The sequence below is a fragment of the Lepisma saccharinum genome, chromosome 15 (assembly GCF_977018435.1).
Source record: "Lepisma saccharinum chromosome 15, izLepSacc3.1, whole genome shotgun sequence".
Lineage (NCBI taxonomy): Eukaryota > Metazoa > Arthropoda > Insecta > Zygentoma > Lepismatidae > Lepisma > Lepisma saccharinum.
The window spans coordinates 20203651-20224240 of NC_139243.1; the positions used below are offsets into that span (position 1 = coordinate 20203651).

The following is a 20590-nucleotide window of genomic DNA, read 5'->3' on the forward strand; positions in this document are numbered from 1 at the left end:
CATGTTGTTTATAATAAGTTATTCTCTTTGGATTATCTGAAACTGGATACAAAGCAGCTAAAATACACCACAGAAAGCATTTCTAATCATTATTTTCTATGTTAAGCACAGCTTTTTTGTTTTTAATATTAGCAGGTAAAGGCACATATGTGGAACCTTGTAATGGGCTGAATTCAGAAATATTAACATAGAGCTTGTGTGAAGATCCGCATAGGCTCCATCCAGACTCTTTTGCTGCAAATTCAGAGTGTTTAATATTCAATTGATCTATCAAACTGCTTATTATTTTGTCTGAATTTCCATTTGAATATATAGGTACAGTTTCTGTTATGTGGGGCTGTGTAAATTTTGTGCCATTTGGCTTCTTATATTGTGTAAACAATTTGAGTGACAGCTTATAAGAGCCATTTTGTGCATTTAGAATTGCCTGCACATCAGGATTTATACTGTTCAAAAAATTCTTAATGTCACATCTTGCTCTGATACAAAACGGTGATCCCTTAATTGGCCAGCAAAACTGCTATGGATGGGTTCATAGCGTGGCTGCTTTGTTGCTCTAGCATTAACAGGTGCTTCTTGCTTTCTTTTCAGACCAGATGTAGATGGTTGTGGGGGCAATGTTGATGACTGTGCAGAACAAGTATCTATATGTTTATATGTGAAGTATTCCATGCTATATTTTCTATGGCATTTAGGGCATATTTTTGTGGGAGTTCTGCATTTGTCTGGATTACAATTATTTTGGTGCCTGGCCCAATTGGGGCTGGTTATATTCTTATTGCATTGATTACAATATTTTTCATTTGGCATTTTTGTTGTTGTTTATTATATAAGATTATATAGTGTGATTTGTGTGTGTATTTAAAAAATATGAGCAGCACTGCAACAACACACCCTTACTCTTCAACAACTCTCACAATACTGGCTGGTATGCAATGCAAAATCTCTTTATATACCCTAAGCACGGACCGCATTGAAAATATCTGAAACAATAAGCCAATCAGAATATAACACATCATCACATTATGTCATAACGAACCAATCAGAAAACAACACATGTCTAATGCATAATATTGGGTAATAATTTGTTGCAAAACATGATGCAATATAAATAAACCAGAAATGGGCCACAAGTGGACCGGAAGTAAATATGTGTGGGTGGATGTGGGTGGGTGTGGGTGTGTATGTGGGTGTGTATGTGGGTGGGTGTGGGTGTGTATGTGGGTGGGTGTGGGTGTGTATGTGGGTGTATGTGGGTGGGTGTGGGTGTGTATGGGGGTGGGGGTGGTCAAGGTCAAGGTCAAGGCCAAGGTCAAGGTCAAGGCCAAGGTCAAGGTCATCTCAATGTCAAGGTCATCTCAATGTCAAGGTCATCTCAAGGTCAAGGTCAAAATAATCGAAAAAATAATCGAAACAATAATCGAAAAAATAATCGAAAAAAATCGAAAAAATAATCGAAAAAAATCGAAAAAATAATCGAAAAAATAATCAAAAAAATAATCAAAAAATAATCGAAAAAATAGTCAAGGTCAAGGTCAGTGTGTGTGTGTATGTGTGTGTGTGTGTGTGTATGTGTGTGTGTGTGGGTGGGTGTGGGTGTGTTAATACGTTTTGCGTAGTTTTAGGTGTGGGCAAAAAAATATCAAGAGGGGCATATTTTTGACAGGATTATGGACAACAATCTCACAGAAGTGCCTTTTGTAAGTGTAGAGAAATCAATCTGAGGGGCCTCATCATTTCACAGGAAATTTCCGAGGGCATTTTTACAAAAATCTTGGATTAGACAGGGTTCCACACTTGAGCAAAAAGCTCATATGGGCATGTTGAGCAAGTTTTAAGTGTAGTCAAATCTGCATGAGGGGGGTTCATCATTTATCGACCCAGTAGTATCATCAATTACACTACTTCTGCGAGCTATAATTATCAACTTCCAATTATCTATGTAAGGTTCAATAAATAAGAAGGAATATTCATTGTTTATTTAGAACACAGTAACAATTCATCTACCTGTAGCCTTCTTTGAGAACATGGAAATCATATTTTCATGAGCAGATTTACAAATTGAAGAGTATAAACAAATTCCAATATGTGCCCTTAGCTCAGTATGATCAATATCTCTGTAGTTTTGTATATTTGTAGTGGGCCCTAATCCTCTCCTCACTTCAGTAAGCTTACTATCGTATAATGTCTAAGAGCGGGGATCGTAGATAGGCTATGACAGCCTTTAGCCACTCGCTTGTTATGCGAGAGGAACGTTGTAAAAGGAAGGGGGTAGCTCTGGAGAGCACGTCGACACTTAACTACAAGGGGACTAGCCCCGTAAGTAAGAACACACGGACATATATTTAAACACTACCTTTGACTGAACAGGCAGGGGAAGGAAAGACAAGGAATGTTCGTTACCTGGAGTTCTACGGCGATCTCTTCTCCGCTGGTCCTTGGATCGACGTGGTCCTACTCTGAAACAAAACGGGCGAGGGAGCAACTCCGGGCTCCAAACTCTGTACTTCAGCCGACCGATATTCTAACGATAACTTTAACTTCCCGATTATTCGTTTGCTCCTTTTTCTGAACTTACGATGCCTTTGGAGCTCTCTCGCGTAAACTGCAAACAACTAGACACGGATTTCTTTTGTAATAACTACTTCATCTGACTGACGGAAGTCAACTAAGACTGAGATTTTCTCACGCGACCTATTTATGTGAAATTCGAACTATCGGCCGTTACGACGCTTGCTTCGATCGCGTCCTCTCGCAACGGCAATCCTGCGGAAGAACGCTGATTCCTGATTTCATTTTCTAATGCAATGTCAGCGGAGTTTTTCCAATTCCGCTGAAGGACGCTGTCGCGATGAGCTTTTAAGAAGCTCTTTTTTTCAATGCTTCAGCGGGACCCTTTTTATAACGTGATTAGCCTATTTATTTATGATACCCGGGTCCTAGGTTCGATTCACGTCTGCGGCGTGATACGCTATGTTTGAAAATAAATGTAGCACATTTAGTCAGTTCACAGTTTGTTCCCAATCTCTACTACACACGGTGCATTTTCTAATGCCCTGCCTTCTGATGCCAATCCACAAAGTCCTCTGACAATTCATTAAGGAGTGCGACGATTTCTTGGCGATTTAACACTTGTGCGTGTGTATGGGTTGAGCTCTGACAAAGTAAAACTACAGTGCCTTGAATAATGTGGAAAACAGACGGTTTTGGCCTCTGCCAGGTTGCACTCAGAAAGGATACCGCTAGAGGCGCTGATGTTGATCCCGGTGCTTGGTATTCCTCTGCTTACAATGGAAGTAGACATCGCGCTGCGACGCCAAGGTTCCCGGGTTCGAATCCCGGTCGGGCTTGGTTGTTTGTGAATGTCCATTCATCAATTTCATCATTTCATCACTCATCCCCATCTTCGCAAATTAGCCAAGAGGCACAAAACGCGAAGTAAAATAAACTAAATCAAATCAAAATCAAACAAAGGAAATAATTGGAGTTTTCGCTGCAACATCTGATTCTTTTACATGAAGCATTTCTATGAATGTGATAATTGCTATGATATTTGGTACAGTGGTCGCGAAGATATTAACGAACATTCTAGACAGTCGACCACGTCCTGTTATAGTCATACTTTCGTTAATAATACGGGAGTAAAAATACGCGTGGAATGTTCTTGACAACTAAATTTTTGTGTATGAATTAGGTTCATTATTATTATCATCATCATTTCTTTTAAAGATATACACACTGAAGCATTCGTATTTTTTATATTTACTGTATCTTTTCTTCATCTTTAAAATAATCGCGGCGATGATGATAATGATGATTGCATGAAACGACAAGGGGAACCCCACAAAACTTTCTTAGTGCCATCGACATGAACGACACGGGATGTTCACACTGTCACACTAGTGACATACACTTCCAGACTGTAAAATAGCATTCATTGCACATGAGGGTCCAAACAGCAAACGACACGTTCATATGGCGTATTCGCGTGCTACTACGGTCGGAAAGCTCCTTAAAGGAAGGGTGCTCAGACCGAAGCGACGCGCTACAGGGGAGTTCCCAACTAAGTGACAAGCGACATGGTGCCTTCAGTCTATTGGCAAGCGTTCGCTGCTAATTGTGCGAACAACATATAGGCGACACGATAAACCGCACATTACAACAACGGATCTAGCCGATACGATAAGTCACACGTGTCGCTTTGTCGCTTCTGCGTCGCTCAAACTGGGCCATTTCCTCAATAGCTTGTAACATGTTGCCGTGGTTTGTTGTTCGCGCATGCACGATGCAATGAGTGTCTTGCTTTAGGGATATTGCGCACCAAAGCGACAAGGGGCACGCGACACTTGTCGCTTGAGGATTTCACCAACCGAACGCTGACCTGTGCTTCCCGTCATGCCGCTACGATGTGAAATGTTACTCTTGATTGGCTCGTTTCCAAGCAACATGTGTCGCTTCGGTATGAAAGTTGCCTTGAACCGAAGGACCCGTGTCACTTTGGTGTGAAATCATCGTATCGTTTGTCGCGTGTCGCTTTGGTGTAAAATCTCCTTGAGGAAACGGTGCAGTCAGAGCTTGTGTCCCTACGGTTCAAAAGGCTGCATTGATTACCGATTGCTCGCTTCCAAGCGACACTTGTGGTTTGTCGCCTCGGTATGAAATATCTCTCAGGATACTATTTATATTCTAATAACATAGAAAAATAAAACTCTAGTACACAATCAAATACCTGACGTCCGTAATCACTTTGCGATGTTTCTTCTTGTGTTACGCATGCTATTTATTTATTTTATTTTTACTTTTCTTTCCAAATTAATGCCGTTTCGTGACTGCAAATCACTCCACAAATATAACTGTTTCCATCAATTCACGTACCGTTTTTCAAGACAAACAAATCTACACAATATATTCAAAAATCTAACTAACAAGGGAGGTTATCTAAGTGTCCCCCTCCGATTTTCATGAAACTTGGCAGGTGTATAGAGGGGCCCAAAGGAAGAAATACGTGTTTTTTTTGTTTCGGCTAAAAAACGGGTTTTAGGGGGCAAAACCTCCCCTCTAATGTTAAAATGAGGACAAATTGAAGTGGGGATCTGACCCCTGTGTCCCCATCCGATTTCCATGAAACTTGGAAGTTGTATAGAGGGGCCCAAAGGAAGAAATACGTGTTTTTTTGTTTCGGCTAAAAAACTGTTTTAAGGGGGAAAACCCCTCTCAAATGTCAAAATGAAGTGGGGATCTGACCCCTGTGTCCAACTCCGATTTCCATGAAACTTGGCAGGTGTATAGAGGGGCCCAGAGGAAGAAATATCTGTTGTTTTTTTTTTGTTTCGGCTAAAAAATTGTTTTAGGGGTTAAAACCCACCCTCAAATGTCAAGATGAGGACAGATTGAAGTGGGAATCTGACTCCGAAACCATGTAAATCTGGCATAGAAACAACACGCTCACAATAATTGGAACACACACAGCACAGAACTGTAGGATTGTCGGTACCAAACGCAGTGCAATTGTAGAGAGATGCCGAATTCATAGACACCGTTGTTTCCGGATAGGCATGGGCATAACAATAGACGGATTAAGTCAGGGTAACAGAGCACACGGGAACCTTAACCCTATGAAGCATGACCTAGATATCATATAGATGATATCCATAGCCAAGGACACAAGAGGGGGACACAGGGGTCATCCCCACTTCAATCTGTCCTCATCTTGACATTTGAGGGGGTTTTGCCCCCTAAAACCGTTTTCTAGCCGAAACAAAAAAAACATGTATTTCTTCCTTTGGGCCCCTCTATACACCTGCCAAGTTTCATGGAAATCGGAGGGGGACACTTAGATATCCTCCCCTGTAAGCCACATTACTTTCATAAGAAAATTAGCATTCGTACTGATCGCACTGCCATCTATGTTTGTCATCCGTCTGGGGAACTAGTTTCTTGGGTCGTTTTCCACACTACGTTATTCAAGGCGCTGCAGTAAAACTGCGGCGTTGACCGAGGGGCATCTGATACGTCAGGTGTAGTTGACTCTGGAAACGACCGGTGACGACATGCACAAGAATTTCTCTGTCGTCCAGGAGTGTGTTATCATCATTGTCACTACTTGTTCCGGAATCTCCACCATCCTGCGACTCAGGAGAATAAAAGGGATCACAAAGTTGTCGATTGTCTCATAATCAGCACTTGCAAACACCGTCATCCTCGAGTTCAGACGCTTTATTCTCTAATAGTTTCCTAACGGGTTCGCCAAAATTGTCGTCTGTGGCTTAGTAAATGGCTCGTTTTCTTTCTTGGGCCATGAAAACACTGTTTACAAAAATACAATTATAGGGGGGGAACCACTCTCCACAAATGTACACAACTCGAACCACTCAGTATTACGGACCCGGGTCGATTCCTACGTAAACCGAACTACCGGGTCTCTCAGACCCCGTATCCTCACCAAAAAGCTACAGAGGTAAACATTGTGGGACAAAGGTACTGGGAGTTTCAGGATGCAGAGCGCAACAGTGTTGTCACACGAGCTCGATGAAATTTTCAGGAGGTCTGTCAGACCGATGGTTCGGGTTAAGGTTAGACTGTAGGTCCAGTCCCGATTAGCCTTACTGTGCATAAAGTGGACCCTAGATTACATTGCGACGAAGTTACCACTATGACATCGGGGAGGCCATGCAGTTTAAAGTGGGATCCTAACAACCATGCGGGCATCCTCGATGGCGCAGTGGTAGCACAGGTGGTAGCGTCGTCACCTTGTAATCAAGGGGTCCCGGGTTCGATACCCGGTGGAGGTACATAGTGGTTCGGATCCCACTTTAAACTGTAGGTCCAGTCACGATTATCATTACTGTGCATAAAGTGGACTTAAAACACCAAATCAACAACAACAACTAACAACCATGCACCTCCAACGGGTATCGAACCCGGAACCCATTGATTACAAGGCGATGTGATCGGCTTTTCATCTATTTCATCCTATCACCATTTATCCTAATCTTCACGATGAGGCAAAAGTGGCATATAAGCGATGTAAAATGAAACAAATGAATCTAATTAAACGAGATAATGATTTTGAAAGGAATCACAAAATGTTCATACCTTACCCAGTGAGTGAGCCTTTCAGGGCGGAGACATGAGGTTGGGAAGAGGTACTTGCGAAAGTTGCGCAGCTCTTAATTTTCTTCAGTACCCATTTATCAAGATCAATACAGGAACAGAAAGAGAAGAGAAAATGAAGCAGGAAACGGGGAAAGGGGGGACAGAAAGAAGTGATCAAGTAGAGAAAAAATATATGTGCTAAAACTGAGAAATGAAGATCCATATCCGGAAAGAAGATACATGAAAAGGAAAAGGAGCAAGATATGCAAATAAAAGGGGGAAAGGGAAGAATATGTAGGAAATTTCCCCTTTTTCAAGGAGGGGAGGACTGTACCTTTCTTGACCCTCCTTGTGTACGCCGATGTTTTCATCCTGTATTTTTGGTTGCTTTTGCTGCCAACAGCCTAAATTTGAATACTGAAGCATACATTTTGGAATAATAATATACCCTCCAAAGCTCATTTGTCCACTTTCTAAGCGTCTGTGCTTTCGAGAAAATACATAAGAGCACTCTCTTAAAGTTTTAGTGATTTTCTTCCGTGCAGAAACCTTTGATCTGACCTCGTTTTGAAAGAGCTCTTATTTCTTTCTCCTTATGTAATAAAAAATAGAATAGATCACCCACGTGGTTTAAACTGGAGTAAATAATTTCCTCCTGGCACAGACTGGCAGCTACTGCGGAGTCGCGATAGGGGAACAGGAAGAGACCCATCAGTTTAATTCCGCAAGAACGAATTGTCGCGTGTGAATCATACACCACATTGCGAACACGCTACGACCATAGACGTTAGTCACTTAGTAGAGGACTACAGGGGAGAGTGAAAGAAGAACATGAAGTCCCTTGCTTTAAGATACGTGCTGCTTCCATATCTCTTCGTTTATCTTCAAAGTGCAAACGCTCAACACCCTCGAATGGGAAAATGTCCAAATCTTCCAGCTATGGAGGACTTCAAACTTGGCAAGGTCAGTGTTTTCCCTTCTTTGATAACAGATGTCGCGAGTGGCGTTATTAGGTTTATGCTAAGGGTTTATGACCCAAGGTGGATACATACAGGTGAGACTACGTATTCTGCAATTCTCATTTGTGACGTAATACTTTATGAATCAACAAAATACGATTTTTAGAGAGGTTTATTACTACTCGGATTCCAAAGTAAATAAATATTGCATAATACTATTTTTTTTAAAATACAGTGTAGCAACCAAGAATTAACAAAAATATTTATTCTATTTGTTAGAGTGTGCAGAATAAATTATCTTATTGGAAGGCTAAATTCTTTTCCTCATAGATATGGACCTGAATTTCTCCAGTTTATTTATTACTTTTTCAAAAATTGGTGTTATTTTTCTCAATTTTTGCGTTCTTTTCCTGAAATGCACGTTTTCAAAACACAAACTGCACTCGGCTTTAAAATGATACACAAATTTAATTCATACTTATATTGTTAGTTTATTGAACTTCATCGTTACTTAAGTGATGGTTTTCAAAGTAGCTGTTATATATACAGTAACTGTTTAGGACTTTGAAAAGCTTCGTAAAAACATGTCTAAAGTCACTTTTATGTATACCAGGGCTTCCAAATAGTTAAATAATTTGGCTCTCGACTTTAGTGAGAGCCGTTACAATTAGGGACGAACTAGGAAAAGAAGAAATTTCAAATTCCGGTCTAGAAATTCAGGAAGCAGCGGCAACAGGACTTCAAACCTTCGATATCAACCAATTTAATTTTTAAACAAAATGTTTTAAAGATATTTAAAAATGTACTTGCATGTGATTTGTTTTCGTGTAATTCGAAGTAGACATTTTCTACTCTTTCGAGTACATTGAACAAATCCGTCGCATACACTATGAAGATGAACTTAAAGTAGCACAGTAATTGATAATGTACAAAAATTAGGCATACATAAATGTCCTGACATGAAAAGTGAAGTGAAGAATCCAGGATGCCTGGACATAAAATGATGTCCCAGAAGGAAAAATACAGTATACAAAAAATTTCAATGAACAACCCTTCCCCGAAAAATACGCCTATGCAGATATCCACAGGGAGGTTTTTTTGGATGTATATTTATGCCTAATATTTTTAAAGACTCAAATTTTCTGTATTTTATCACCAAGTTTAACAGGCTCGAGAATATTTTTCGAAGTTTCATTTAAGCTTACTTTATGCTCACAAGAGGCTAGTTGGAACTGGACCTACAGTTTAAATTTGGATCCGAACCACTGTGTAATATGCCTCCAAAGGAGATCGAACCCGAGACCTTTGAGAGAATAAGGTTTTGTTTTCTTTGTTTATCCATTTTGCCCTTCATGTCTGATCTTTCATTTTACCGTGGCAGTGTAAGAAATTATGATAACGACATTCAATAATAACCATCTATTCCAGTCCCGAAACACTATTTTTGCAAGACAACTCTAATCTCTAGAACATGATAGTCAGCTTTGCTCCTGCGTACGGTACAATATATTGTTTATGTGGAACAATGCAAGCCTAGGTAAGAATTGATTCAAGGTGAAGCGGGGTACCTCCTTGTTTTTAACTGCTAACCGGATAACATGATTCAGAACGAGTCACTGGAACATCTGAGTTTTAAAGGAACAAAGTAAACATTGTGCTCTATGTGTATGATTCACGCACATGACGTCAGTTTCCTCGTGAGTACTACCTAGCGTTATACAATATTTGTATTAGGGCACCATAAAAGCGTGTTTCATAAAGATCGGCGGAATTTTATCAGACAAAATATCAACTAGAGCTACAAAACTCGCACTGATTTCTTCTAGCACGAATACTCTCGCGGCTACCTTTGTTTTATTTTTCTATTCACGTATCTTAATGGTTTATCCGTGATAATTATTTTATGACTTGTAAGCAGCTTTAAGTTATTTTTCACTAAAATAGGAACTACTACTTATTTTCATAACTTTTGTCTTGACTAAAATTTCCAAAATGTCAATGCCTTCATAATTATTTTCTTAAATACTAATAATAAGCTTACAATAAGTCACTATTGATTATACTATTATTATTATTATTATCATCATGAAATTGTTGGGGAGACTATTCAACTCGATACAACAGACGAGGGAATATTCCACACAATCTATTTTTTATTTATTGTTTTACTATTATTGCATATTTCAAACTTTTAGTACACTGATATAGCTACACAGGGTTACATATTTTATCTCCATCAAGGAAAATAAGAAAAAAATAAACTACACATTATGCATATTTTTTTTACATACTCCACATGCAAAATCTTGGAAAGTAGGAAATTCTTGTCACAGAGTATGTCTTCTTATTTTCCTGAATTCAAACACACTCTCATGAAACTGTTTTTTATTTAAATGAAATGGTTAGGTTTTTCCATGTTACACTATACTCTTTGAGCCAACTCACTTTTCTCTACAGTGCAATGAAAGATATCCATGTACAGATGGGTCTATTGACCCCTTGCCCCCTTTCGAGATACCCATGCTTAATGTTTGTAGAATTAAAAATTTATAAATATACTCCAAAATAAATTTCTCAGTAAGATCCTGCCCTATATTCCATGTTTTTAACTCTTCAATTGAAATATTACGTAAAAGTAAGTATTCAACTTCCGCATTCAAACATTACGCAAAACAAATCATTATTTCTTTTCATCTTGACCTCTTATTATCAGAAGGGCAATGCCTAAAGGAACCAGGGCAGATGTAACTAATTACGATATACGATATTCCTTTTAGGATAGGGACTGTAGATAGCAAGGGTGGTATTTATACAGACCGTCAGGGGCGTATTTCGAAATTTCATGTGGGCAGCGAAAAGCGTGCGAAATTCATGTAGGTTGGTGAGAAAGGAAGATGTATATGTATGAATCAGTTTCCAAATTCAAGTACTGTACTTAGGAGTAATACTAACAAATGTAAATGATATTAAAGAGAAAATAAAAAGCAGTCTTAATTCAGGAAATGCGTGTTACTTTTCTCTTCACAAACTTTTATCTTCTTGTATAATATCTAAGAAACTAAATGCTAAAATATACAAAACAGTAATTTTGCCTATAGTATTACGTATATGGATGTGAAACTTGGTCCCTTACATTAGAAGAGGAACATAAATTAAGAGTATTTCAAAATAAAAGCCTTAGAAAAATATTTAAACCTAACAGGAATGAGGAGACAGGTGCACAATTTGTATTCATGTCCAGATATTATTAGAATAATTAAATCAAGAACACAGATGGGCAGGCCATGTGACACGAATGGCAGAGGAAAGAAGAGTTTACAGGATTCTTGTTGGGAAACCTAATGGTAAGAGACCTGTAGGAATGCCAAGAAGAAGATGGAGGGATAATGTTGAGATGGACCTAAGGGAAATCGTAAGGATTGAAAAGATTGGATTGATCTTGCCCAGGATAGAGACAGATGGAAGGCTTGTGTTTCTAAACCTTCGAGCTTAAGAATGCTAGAGAGTAAGTAAGTGAATATATATATATACAGGGTGTCGCAAAACTCTTTCAACGACGCTTGGGTGATGGTAGATATCATCAAAACAAGTAACTTTTCCCTATAAAGTTTACCTCGAAAGCGCTTAGTTTCTGTGCTATAAGCGCTTGAAATATATCCTGTACGTATGCAACCCAACACAGCAAACGCTTGCTCTGACATAACTACCAGGGGCGCGTGGCAGGGTTGCCACTAGCGTTCCTCGTTAAGAGAGACAACTTGAAAACAACAACTTGGGAGTCTTGCCTGAGCAAAATCCAAAACATTAATGGTACTTGCGATGTTGTAAGAAGCATTGACAGTACTTTTAAACTGACAAGACAAATAATGGGCGGACAGAATTTCAAGATTACTCATTCTAAAATATCTCCATTATTCATTGATTGATTTGGTTTATTTTAATTCGCTTTTCTGCCACTTTTGGCTAATCGCGAAGATGAGGATGATATGATGAAATAACAAATGACACCAATGTCTAGGCCAGGATTTAAACCCGAGATACTTGACGCCGTAACGAGCTGTGTTAACCACATCACCACCGAGTGTTTCGTGTATCATGCGATATCAACAATTGCAAGGGAGACGTGAGATATGGGAAATCCACGAACGAACAAATGGAAGCATGATGTGTTTGCTGCCTCGTTTCGAACACGCAGAGCCGCCCCCCACCCCCGTGCCGGAGTGGTTGGCACATCGCGCTACGACGCCAAGGGTTCCGGGTTCGAATCCTGGCCTGGGCATGGATGTTTGTGAGTGTCCATTCATCAATTTCATCATATCATCTTTGCAAATTAGCCAAAAGTGGCACATAAAGCGAAGTATAATAAAGCAAATCAATCAATGAATGAATGAATCAATCATTAAATTAAAACAGCATTTCAATTATTTCCTTATGAGACTAACACGATTAGCAATAACGCTAGCACAGATAGGAATAATTTTCTAATAAATAAATTGTAATAACATTAGAGTCTGCGTGTTCGAGACGAGACAGCAAACACATCACGTTTACATTTGTTCGTTCCTGGATTTACCCTATCTCACGTCTCCCTTGCAATTGTTGATATTGCATGATACACAAAACACTCCATGGTGATGTGGTTAGCACAGCTCGCTACGGCACCAGGTATCTCGGGTTTAAATCCTGGCCTATACATTGGTGTCATTTGTTATTTCATCATATCATCCTCATCTTCGCGATTAGCCAAAGGTTGCAGAAAAGTGAATTAAAATAAACCAAATGAATCAATCAATTATGGAGATATTTTGGAATGAGTAATCTTGAATTTCAGTCCGCCCATTATTTGTCTTGTCAGTTTATAATTACTGTCAATGCTTCTTACAACATCGCAAGTATCATTAATGTTTTGGATTTTGCTCAGGCAAGACTCCCAAGTTGTTGTTTTCAAGCCGTCTCTCTTAACGAGGAACGCTAGTGGCAACCCTGCCACGCGCCCCTGGTAGTTATGTCAGAGCAAGCGTTTGCTGTGTTTGGTTGCATACGTACAGGATATATTTTAAGCGCTTATAGCGCAGAAACTAAGCGCTTTCGAGGTAAACTTTATAGGTAAAAGTTACTTGTTTTTATGATATCTACCAGCACCCAAGCGTTGTTGAAAGAGTTTTGCGACACCCTGTGTGTGTGTGTGTGTGTGTGTATATATATATATATATATATAAAGGGTGTTTTTTTTTAAGAGTGATAGAACTTTCGATAGGGATAGCTGTCATTTGTTTTGTTCTGATGACGTGTTGTTTTGTCATTTCATATCAGTGAGCATTGGCAAATGATCATGGAAAGACTGACGCCGCAACGACGTTTACAAATTGTGGAAATATATTTCCAAAATCAAGTTCTGTTCGCCAAACGTATAGAGCACTTCGGAAATATCGGTGCTGTCAGTGAATTGGCCTCACAAGATCATGGGACCTAACGCCACTGGATTATTTTCTTTGGGATGTCTAAAGTCTCTGGTTTATGCTGATAAACCAGCAACAATTGACGCTTTGGAAGCCAACGTAACTCGTGTCATTAACGACATACGTCCCCAATTACTTGAAAAAGTGGTTCGAAATTGGACTGATCGAATCCGGTTCATCACAGCTAGTCGTGGTGGACATATGCCGGAAACTATTTTCAAAAAGTAAATGTCAGAAAGTTATCTTTCAAATGAAAACACATTTGGCTTCAAACTTATTTTTTTATGTGTTTTATTACAATTCAAAGTTCTATCACTCTTAAAAAAACACGCTAATATACATATTCACTTACTTACTCACTCTCTAGCATCCTTAAACTGGCTGAGCAGGCACCAATCTTAAGGAGTGTTACTTTAAAATATTCATAATTTAACATAATCCATTTGTCCCCACAATGCTGTAGTCAAGAAAGAGAAAGTTATTTTGTTTAATTTCCAGAATATCTTTGCAAACTTCACGATTGATTGAATTTGCTTTTTTTTTACGTTCCTTTTGTGCCACATTTGGCTAGTCGCGACGATGAGGATAGGTGATGATACGATGGAATTGATGAAGGGATACCTAGAAACACCCGTCCACAGGCCGGGATTCGGACCCGGACCCTTGTCGTCGTGCGTGCTGTGCTAACCACTCCGACACCCGGGCTTCGGAAAAGTATATAGGCCTGTATCGGCGATTAAATTTGAATCCATACTGGTACAGTGGGTTGCACAAGTATTGTTCGGCAAATTGTCCATGACTATTTTCATGAATTTTCTCTTTGCACCCCTACTGCGATTCCAGTAAGACACCCTATCCCCCCTCCGCCCTAATCGTCTCGAATTTACTAATCTCCACACTTCTTACTAGAACTTTACTAATTCATGGTGATGAAAAACTGTTAACATAAAAATTAACAAGAAATAGAGACTTTTAAACTTCCTACCACCATAGGCGGAGTTCTGGAGGGGCCAGGGGGGGCCTGGCCCCCAACTTAAAAAAAGACTAAAAAAATAACACATGATTAAGTTCAGTTACTACATTTTTGTTATGAAGCCATACCGCAAATCTTAACGTTTGGCATGATGGCATGTGCGGTAATTGCGCCCAATAGCGGGGTCTCAGACGATTCAATTGATGTGATGTGTACAGTTTGAAGAAAGAAAAACGTAAAATGACTTTGTGTTGAGTCAACAGTTACTGCTGAGGCATCAAAAGAACTTTTCAATAATTTTTCTAAAATTTCTGAAGCTTACTATTGTACCGTAACTTTTTTAAAGTAATATGAGTATTGTATCAATAAAAAAACATAATGAAATGCAAAATGCAATAATCGTACTGTTTTGCTTCTTTTAAAACTGACAACCAATATAGTAATTAATATTTGTTTACTTAAGCGAGGATATTTAACATTTTCAAATCTAAAAGGCCTGAAACGCAGTGTTTTTAAGTTGTTGTTTTTTATTTCCGGGGAAAGGCCTCTGGACCCCTTATAAATTAGGGGATATTCAATACCTGAGGGTTATTGAATATCCCCTAGTTTATAATATGCTTCTCCCAGAGTCTGCCCCCCCCCACCAAAGCAAAAGCTCAAACTCCGCCCATGCCTACCACCCCCAATTAGTAACTGTGTCAACTTTAAATCCCTAACCCTTTCGTTCTTTAAAAAAAATAACATTTCATACACTTTACACTAGTACGAATTAACCTTACGGTTACTAAACTTTCTCTCAAAATTTATACCTATATGTAAAAAAAGAAAAAAATACAAATAAAGAACAAAGAGAAACGGGGGAATCCGGTAAATATTTCGCGTCACTTACGTTCAGGTATAATTTAAGGCACCGGGACAATAACGCATACCTCCGAATGTATGCGGGTGGAGGAGGGCATTTCTCGGGGTTCCCCCCCATTTATTTATTACTAACTGATTGGCCAGCGTTGCCCGGGTATTTATTTATGCCAATCTTCTATTAGACAGGACAATAATGAATTCTATCTATAGTGTAAAATGAACTCTTTGAGTTGAACGGCATTGGGAGTGTCACTATTCATCTTAGCGACCCCGTAAACTATGGATTCCACACTAACATCAGTCGTTTTCGATTATTTTTGCATGTCACTCCCTCGCCACCCCAAACCCTAGGGGTGCCAGGGGTGTTTTGGAGTCGAACGGCATTGGTAGTGTCACTATTCGTCTTAGCGACCCCGAAAACTATGGATTCCACACTAATATCGGTCGTCTTCCATGTCACCCCCTTCCCACCCTCAACCCTAGGGGTGCCAGGGGTATTTTGGAGTCGAACGGCATTGGGAGTATCACTATTCATCTCACCGACCCAGAAAACTATGGATTCCATACTAATATCGGTCGTTTTACATGCCACCCCCTTCCTATCCCCACCCTAGGGGTGGCAGGGGTGTCTTGGAGTTGAACTGCATTGGGAGTGTCACTATTCATCATAGCGACCCCTAAAACCATTGATTCCAAACTAATATCGGTTGTTTTAAATGTCACCTCTTCCCACCCCCACCCCTAGGGTTGCCAGGGGTGTCTTAACCCCACCGTATTTCTTTCCAGATTGTAAGTCATATGTGTACCAAGTTTGGTCATCGTGAATGTCACCAATTAGCTTAGCGACTCCGAAAACTATGGATTCGACAGTAATGTAGGCCATTCTTGACATTTTATTTTTCACCCCCTCTCACCCCCATCCCGATAGGTAATGAACTTGGAGTTGGGCGGCATTGGGAGTGTCACTATTCATCTTAGCGACCTCGAAAACTATGGATTCCACACTAATATTGGTCGTTTTCAATTATTTTTACATGTCACCCCTTCCCTTCCAACCCCCACCCCTAGGGGTGCCAGGGGTGTCTTAGCCCATAGTATTTCTTTCGAGATTGCAAGTGATATGTGTACCAATTTTGGTTGAAATCGCTCCAGGCGTTCGAGAGTTATGCCGGAACAAACATACATACACACATAGTACATACATACATACATTTTTATATACGTATATAGATTATTAATATTATTATGTTGTACCCTACGTGATGTATGCTGGTTTAGATTTTGTTAGGAGCCTGTTTGATGCTTTCTTTCAATGCTAAAATTTTCCATTAGTACATACTCGTAGGATGTTAAAAAATAACGAAAATAGTCATGGACAATTTGCCGAGAATTACTCAGACACAGACACGCACACACGTGTATGTGCGTGTGTGAAAATCCCACGAGTATTAATTTCAGTGGCAATTTTTTGATTTCCAACCCCTAAAAGCTTTTTACTTGGTTGACTAATGATGAAATAATAAGTCATTTCCGATCTCATACTAGATACTCGTGTTTCTTATTCCACTTGGGATTTCATAATGTAGAAAAAGAGAGATAATCTGTTATATCACCCTCAGGCATCTATTAATAAATCGATTGTTTAATTATCGATATGAGGAAACAGAGACCTTGACTTCTATTCAAACGTAATAATAACGCAACAAAACACAGCTGTGTTGGTTCGCGTGCATTGTCCATTGATTCTGTAATAGAGCCAGTGATGTGCTTCTACGCGTAAACAACGATAGTCTACATTCTACACGTAGACTATGTTATACACGTAGATTACGTAATCTGTGTAAACAACATGGCGAAAGGTGATAACTTAGCAAAGAGCGCCGTAGAATTAAAAGAAAATTATACTGCGTATCAGTTGCTGATGTGTATGGAGAACTTTTCATTCCCTTCCTTTCAAATTCGAACAATTTCTCACCTAGGAAGAAACCTAATATAGGAAATATTCTAGTTCTTTATGGGGAAAAGACCACTCTTGCCTCACGACTGCCATCTGTTGTTGTTTTTTTGCATACCATTTATCTTCTTCCATAGTTGATAATACAAGAGAAGAGAAATTTTGTTGTAAATAGGGTTATTTTCATTTCGTTAGGAACCAATCAATATATTTGAAAATGTCACTTTCATTTCATGAAACCCTTGGAAATTAATTTTAATGCACTTTAGATTGTCTACGTAGTCTATGTAAATTACAACCCAATGTAATCTACGCATAGATTACGTGTAGACAACACATGTAGATGTAAACTTATAGTCTACGGCACATCACTGAATAGAGCACAGGTCTTCGTGGTAAACAAATTTCTTAACTCGTACTAATTTATGTTTTCCTGTTAAACTTAAATGATTTTCTGTAGAAACTCGTTTTACTCTCTACATTAAGATGAAAATAGCAACTTTGTTGACTTTTTAAGCATACTCGGTGGAGGTACATGGAGATTCGGATCCAACTTTAAACTGTAGGTCCAGTCACCATTAGCCTTTCTGTGCATAAAGTGGACTTAAAACAACAATTAACCAATTAATCAGTCCACGTTGGGTGAGATATATTCCTTTTCCGGAATGTCTGGAGTAAGAGAACGCGAACTCGTCCTGGGCGCACGTTGCGGGTGTGTGCCTCGTCCAATGAACGCGCCGAGGGGAGGGGTCGCGCGGGAGGGGGCGATTCGACTAGCCAATCGCATCCTTGTCTACCTAGTCTGGCCCCGCCCACAAGCTTTCTCCTCTGCGCGTCGCTACTCCAGACATTCCGGAAAAGTTGTATACATATGCAATCCACATGCACCAAGGTGTAAAATGGGTTGGATATAAGTTCAGGCGCCTAGCCTAATTTCTCATGCATGTGTCGATATAGGCTAATCGGAACTAGACCTAGAGATTAAGGTGGAATCCAAACCAATGTGAAACATGCCTCCACCAGGAATCTAACCCGAGATCCCTTGGTTATAAGGCGACAGCGTTACTATCATCGGAGAGACCTTCATATGTGCGTAATAGATAAAGATTGATTGAGTTTGGTGTTTTAAGTCCACTTTATGCACAGCAAGGCTAATCGGGACTGGACCTACAGTTTAAAGTGGGATCCGAACCACTGCGTGTCTCCACCGGGTGTATGATTTGGAATGTTAATTGATGACCTTAGAATTTGGGCGAAGAAATAATTAACATTACATTTTAATTTAATTTAATCACACAATATGAACTCAAAGCAAAACATTATAAGCTTGTAAATTGTTACCTATTTACATTTATCTCAAGTAAAGTACTGCAATCAAAACTACGTTGGTGACAATACTGTTACAAAATATTCACTTCAAAGTAGTGTTTTCAACAAAATTAGCCTTCTCATATCTTAATTAGGTTCTATTATTTAAAGAATGGTAGTGCTATATATCACACCTGAACATTCTTATAAGTTTTACTGAATTTGTATAAAATACATGTACGATATATATATACTTTATAAATGTAGTTCTTCTCATGATTTACAGGCCAGTTCAAATCTAGAGTTTAACAAAGATCATTAATTTCTGATTTGCAGGAAGATAATGCTACTATGCTGACAGTTTTAAGAACACTGGTCTAATTTTTAAAATATTGTATTCAGGCTCAACAAACATGATATTAAAATAAATAATTCTTGATGCTTTCCCGGTGGCGGATGAATGGAAGGGTTTTCTCCGAATATCAACCAGCTGATTTCTGAATAGGCTTCCGAGAGGTAATGCCATTCTCTTCTTTTCATCCCTGAAGATGAGAGTGACGTTAGCTCTCGAAAGCTCGAAAGTCTATCCGGAAATCACCTGGTTGATATTCCGAGAAAACTCTCCATGATAATCACAAGATTGTTGTCAAGAATTCAACATGTTGCACTGGTTATTTGTGTTTCTCTTCGCATGTGGGAATAACAATATTTAATTCGTCTATCGTCAGGTATAGATTACTTACACAGGTTACATATCTGTTCCGGGAAGAAAATCGTGCTCCCAACTTGTTCCTTTTGCATCCAGTGGCGGATTAATGGCCTTCTCTTGAGGGATTTGTTGGTTCTTTGATTTAGCTGTTGCCCGCTAAGTCCGCTGAAGAGTTACTATTAGATTTAGATGTTGTCTCTAAATGTGGTCACTTAATTCTAGATGTCAAAGAGGTTATGAATCTCGAATTTACTCTGTGTTATCGTTATGAACACCTCAGGGCCAGTTCGCTCTTTCCTTTAATTCCACACGTTCAATGCTTCTGTTGCCACATCTGTGCTTATAATCTTCTACTACACTAAAACACACACACACACGCACACACACACACACCTGGCAAATTGAAAGGGGACACTTGAGAATACCAACCGCCAACAACAAAAATAAATAAATAGGTAATGCTGCCCACGATGAGAGTTTTCTTTTGGATCACGCAACAACAACGTGAATTTCAAAATATATTTTTTTTTGAAGATGCAGTCCACCCAAATCTTCGACAGTCATCCAGTAGCCAACATATACCAGAAAGAGTGCGCTGTAAAAACGGACAACATATCATACGAGTCACAGAACTTCATTACACTTGGTTTGTGCCAAGCCACGAGGGCTGGACATACAGAAGTTTCTATATACAAGTTCTGTATATACGTAAATGTTACCTGAGGTGGTAACTGTGGTTGTAATAATCTCTACATTCGATGGCCATCGTGCATGGATCCTACACTCTCTTGCGAAGCACTTAAGCTGCATATATTCACAGAAACTTTCTCTTCTTCCAACGTGTTTTCCGTGCTGTCTTGAGGCAGTTCGCACATGTAAGAAGATGGCCTGCTGAATCGGCACCACAGTGCTGTAAAAAGGCACATGATCACCATCCCGAATGTGATAAGTCCCACTATAATGGGTCCGCCGTATGCTGAGAGAACTTCGCCATGTATATTTCCCCCACTGGAATAAATTTCGCTGGGGAACTCGAACTGAGGGCCACTCATTTTGGCAGGGTTCTCGAGTTTATCACTAATGCAGCTAACATTCTGATCTGAGAAATGATAACCCCTTTGGCAAGTGCACACATTTTCACACGTCATTTTGGAATCAAGGAAAGAGCATTCTTCATGAAACATGCACCTTTCCCTGTAGTGTCTCCCAGGGTTGCAGTCTAGATTCCACAGAAAATGAAAATCATCGCAGCGACAGTAGTTCCCATGTTTC

The 20590-nt window shown here is 39.4% G+C and overlaps 1 protein-coding gene across 1 annotated transcript in view; it reads left to right on the top strand.

The window, feature by feature from the left end:
- The first annotated feature begins 7877 nt into the window (after positions 1-7877).
- The window catches only part of LOC145999632 (apolipoprotein D-like), a 35781-nt gene continuing 23068 nt past the window's right edge, over positions 7878-20590 (top strand). The window contains exon 1 of the mRNA XM_083136725.1: positions 7878-8058. Within this exon, the coding sequence (XP_082992851.1) occupies positions 7927-8058 (132 nt within the window). The 5' untranslated portion in view covers positions 7878-7926. The remainder of the gene's footprint in view (positions 8059-20590) is intronic.